The sequence below is a fragment of a genome, unplaced genomic scaffold (assembly GCF_019419815.1).
Source record: "Pyrus x bretschneideri cultivar Hongxiangsu unplaced genomic scaffold, Pyrus_bretschneideri_v1 Contig17, whole genome shotgun sequence".
NCBI classification, from domain to species: Eukaryota; Viridiplantae; Streptophyta; class Magnoliopsida; order Rosales; family Rosaceae; genus Pyrus; species Pyrus x bretschneideri.
The window spans coordinates 3291563-3296395 of NW_025999468.1; the positions used below are offsets into that span (position 1 = coordinate 3291563).

Here is a 4833-nt window from a genome sequence, read left to right on the forward strand (position 1 = left end):
TTCAGTTGAAAGAAAAAAAAGTACAACACCAATACTGTAACTAAACTACTTACAACTATAACTAAACTAAACTGTTTTCTCATGCATAAATATATATAGACACACACACACACACACACATATATATATATATATATATACACAACTCACATTAAATTCAAGTTTGACAAACCAGTTAACATTTTAGTACAAATCTTTGATTTTTCATGTCCACACATGCATCATCTTCAACAAATTCCATCACATGAATTTTCTCCATTTTTCTCATATCGAAACATTCAATATTTTAGAGCGGGTAATGCTAGAAAACTAAATTTTATAAATTAAATAATGTGGTTATTGATGATTAGATTGTTATTTAAGTGTTGATTAACATGTATTTTTCATTGATCACACATCATTCGATTTGCAAATTTGGTTTAAAATTTCACTCTCTCTAACATTATTTTTTTGTAGCACCATAAAATTTCATGAAATCCTAATACAAAAATGCAATAATTTTTTTTTAAAAAAAATGCTATTCTTACGATCTACTTGTACTATCATTTGTATCATCTCTCTAATAGAGATGAGATCCGCATGCTTTGATGGACCATACCTCTACTAGAGAGATGGTACAAGTGATTTTTTTTTTTTTTTTTTTTTTTTTGGTCAAACGAGAGATTTTGTCAGATTAGAGATTAGTCACCAACGATATTTGATTCGAAACCGTCGTATAAGAGCTTAACACATTTTCACTACTGTAATAAAAGATCACTTATGAATTGTACAAGTGATAATACAAATATATAATAAATGTGACATAATTCTAATTATTTTCCTCGATCATAATAAGGTACAAACATATAATCTAAAATTAATTCAACTAGTCAGATAGAAACCAGTGGTTTTGGAGCATTTTCTTGTCAGATTTCTCACTTCTATCCAAGCTAATCATCCATTTTGACATATCCAGTTCCACCGAATCACCCTCCCTCACTCCAAATTCAAACACAAACCCTCTTTTCTGATGACACACCACCCTCTGACTACTCAAATTCAACACCCCCGTTGACCTCGACTTGTTCAACGTCACCACTGACGGCGCCACCCTCATAGCCACCCCTCGTCCTGCTCCCTTCCGCACCTCATTCCCTCCCCCGGCTGCTTTAATCTCATTCACCGAGCCAATTGACTTTGACCTCCGCACGCGCCCACCAATCATCACCTCGCTCTCACCCTCGCACTCTGCGCCCATCACACTCGCTACCTTCGCGTTCAACCTCCTCCTACTCCCTCCTCTCACGCTCTTCACGTTTACAACCTCTTCGTACTCGGGTTGGTGAATCTGATGATGATTGTTTTTATCCTCCACGCTCTTCGTGTTCACGCGCCGTTTGAAGCTGCTCCAGATCGGCGTTGCGTGAATTTTCTTCCTCGCGAGCTTCAGACGCTCGACGACCTCAGCCATTGTGGGCCGCCTCTCGGCCGACGACCGCACGCACTTCGCGGCCAACACCGCCACACAGCGGATCGCGGCGTGGTCCGACGGCCGTCCGATTCTCGGGTCCAGAATCCCGGCGATGTCTCCGTGCTTTATGATCGGCACGGCCCAGTCCACCACCGACGGCGGACTGTAATTCACGTCGATGGCGTTTCTCCCGCTTAAAATCTCCAACATGAGTATTCCGAAGCTGAAGACGTCGCTCTTGGCGCTTAGATCCCCCGGCGCAAGATAGCCAGGGTCGAGATACCCTAACGTCCCCGCCGGCGGCGTACACTTAACTCGAACGTCCTCCACGTGTCCCCTTAACGCCAGCCCTAAGTCGCCGAGCCGCGCGTTCCAGTCCTTGTCGATTAATACGTTGGACGACTTAATGTCGCGGTGGATGACAGGAGGGTTCGACGAGTGGAGCGCCTGAACCGCTTTCGCCACGTGCAAACCGAACTGGACCCGCCGGGTCCAACCGGGAGGTCGGGAGTTTAAGTGGAGGAGGTCGTAGAGGGAGCCGTTGGGCATGTACTCGACGACGAGCAATTTATTGTTGTTTCTTCCATCAGCGCTGAACCCGATTAGATTGACGAGCCTGGGGTGGTGGACTCTCGAGAGGATCTCGACCTCGTTCTCCGCATTGTGAAGACTGGCCGACGAGGACGGCGCCGTTTGCGATGGCTTCGTGGTTTTCGTTTTCTTAACGGCGGCGACGAGGCTCCCGCCGTCGAGAATGGCCTTGTAGACGCTTCCGTGGCTTCCTTTGCCCAGAAATCTGTCGGCGGCGAACCGATTGGTGGCGGCGACGAGGTCGTCGTAGTAAAAGTGTCTGATCTTGATGGGCTTGTTATTGGGTTTGGGTTTGCGGGTTCTGGGTTTTCTCTTGCGGTCCCAGTTGCAGGGATCGCAGGTGGCGATTGCCGACTCTGCTTTGCACAAGAAGTAACCCATGCTGTTAAATCTTTCAGTGGATTTTTCGAGGAAGTGAGGAGGAGGAGGATGAGAGGGAGGTGATAAGGGTGAAGGTGGGAGGGGAGGGAGGAGGCGGTGGTGTGGAGCTGCAAAAGTCACTAATAATATTCACGTATTCATTTTTACTCCACATTATTTCTTTAATTTTAAATTTTAACAATTAATATTTTTCAATTTATTTGATGTAATCGTTATAAATTAAGAAAAGTATTAAAAATAAAAATAAATGTGTGAGTAATATTATATAATGCAACGAGAGAGGGGAGTGGTGCTGTGAGGGGTTAGAGCACAAGAGTAATATTTAGCTCTAAATTACAAAATTTAATTTTTAATGAGATATATTTCGTTTAGATTAAAATAGTTCAGGACTTTTTCAGGCCCCACAGCTCTTACCCACGACTCTTGAAGGATCAATTTAGAAGGAAACTCATAGCCAATAGAAGCTAGCCATCTAACAAACTTTTTTCCTTAACCTCTCACACTATTAGAAAAACAAAAATTTAAAGAGCTAAATTTCATGAATAAATAAAGCCTCTACCCCGTAGCACTTGCCCTTCCCATTAAAAATATGATATTCACACATTCTATTTTACTTCTCACACATCTTTTAATAATTTTTATCCGTTGATCTTCTTCAATTCATCCGATTCGACGGTCGAAAATTAAAAAGGTCTGTGAGAAGTAAAAAATAAGGTGTGTAGATATCACACCCCTTATACTAAACTTGCTCCTAAAGTCTTTGAATATAGTAATGTGTTGCACAGCTTTTGGTTTTGGGGTAAAGAAAGGGGAAGATGTGAAAAAAATTCGAAAGAAGTGTGCTGCAAATTTTGAACTTTGGCAAAGGTAGGTTTGTATTATTTCTAATGTCTTTTACATGCAAAAGTATGCAGCTGTGAGAGGAATTTCTTGGGGTTGTTGGTCTTTAAGTATTTAAAAGGTAATACTAAGTAGATCAAGTTTTTAAATTTAATTTTTAAATCAAATGATTTATTACTAATAAAAAAAAGTTTAAATTTAATTTTCAAATCAAATGATGTATTATCAATAAAAAATAAACACATTAATCAATACTTAAATAATAATTCATCATCAATCATCACGTCATTTGATTTATGAAATTTGATTAAAAATTTGTTCTACCATAATACCCTTTAAAGAGAGAAGTTGGGGCCTTGTGGGACATGAATTTTTGCTTCATCTATTTTTCTTAAAGACACCTAATGATGAACTCAAATTTTATGCCTAATTATTGCCATTGTACATGTAAGTTGATCTTGGTCTCAATTCCCTTCAAATTCAATTGGTTTCATTTTCTTACAGGATTCAATTTTCGTTTCATATTATTTGGATTTTACCTTTTCTATTAAATTTTCTTAGGTAGCAATAATATAGTAAGCACAGCAACAGGTAGGTCTCACTCATGCTACATAAGCAAAATTAACAAATATTTAACGAACTTGACATAATCTAAACAATATGGAAAGAAAATTAAGTTTTAGAGAGAAAGTGGAACAAATTTAGTTTTACTAAGAGAATGAGACCAAAATAAAGTTTCCGGTCTTTCCAAGAAAGAAAGAAAAAATTCGAATTATAGGAAGCATTGCAAAATATAAGACTAATTTTGGCCTAATGTGAATTCAAATTTCATAGACAATAATTGCTAAATAAAAAAGAGAAAACACATTGAAATGCATTTTTTTAGCTTATATTGAATTATAACTTTCTATGATTCAACAAATAATTTTTGTTTTTCTTTTTAAAAGGGGGACAATTGATGGCAAACCATGGTTATTCACTCCTTCCGGAGACCGGAAAACTTACAGAGGCATTTCAGCTTTCTCCTGGCCACAAGTTTGGGTTCCACACCAACAACGAGTTTCAAACCCAAGACCTCCAGTTTTTAATTTGAAGAAAGCCTTGTAATCCACCTTTTACCACTGAGCCACCAGCTCGTGGTTGATTCAACAAATAATTTGATTAATAATCCATCTTACACCATTTTTTTTTTTGCTATATTTTCTTAAACCACCACTCAGAAAAATTCAAGGTTCGAACAAATGCAGCTATCACTTCCATTTCAGCATCTTAATTACTCAATTTGGTTTCATTATCTGCTTTTGTTTGATATACGTGATAGCGTTATAGGCAGCAGTCACGGTCAGTTAAACATAGGCCACAACAGTTTATAACCCTCCCCCTTGAGTGTGTAAATATTTAAGTCGATTCAACATCATGTAGAGTTAAAGAAGTCGACTCGTCGGCACTAATTCTAGGATCAAGCTATTCTCAAATAAGGTAGGAACTTGCATAAGGAAGTAAGTCTAACAAGAAACCTTAAGGCTATGGCAAAAACCCGAGTAGGGACAAAATCCTTAGTCTAAGAAAAA

The 4833-nt window shown here is 38.9% G+C and overlaps 1 protein-coding gene across 1 annotated transcript; it reads right to left on the reverse strand.

Annotated features, from left to right (window-relative positions):
• Window positions 1–716: 716 nt before the first annotated feature.
• LOC125476054 (serine/threonine-protein kinase-like protein At1g28390) lies at window positions 717–2514 on the reverse strand. The gene has a single exon (XM_048581774.1). The coding sequence runs from the start codon at window positions 2420–2422 to the stop codon at window positions 866–868; it is 1557 nt and encodes a 518-aa protein (XP_048437731.1). The 5' UTR covers window positions 2423–2514; the 3' UTR covers window positions 717–865.
• Between the last annotated feature and the right edge of the window lie 2319 nt (window positions 2515–4833).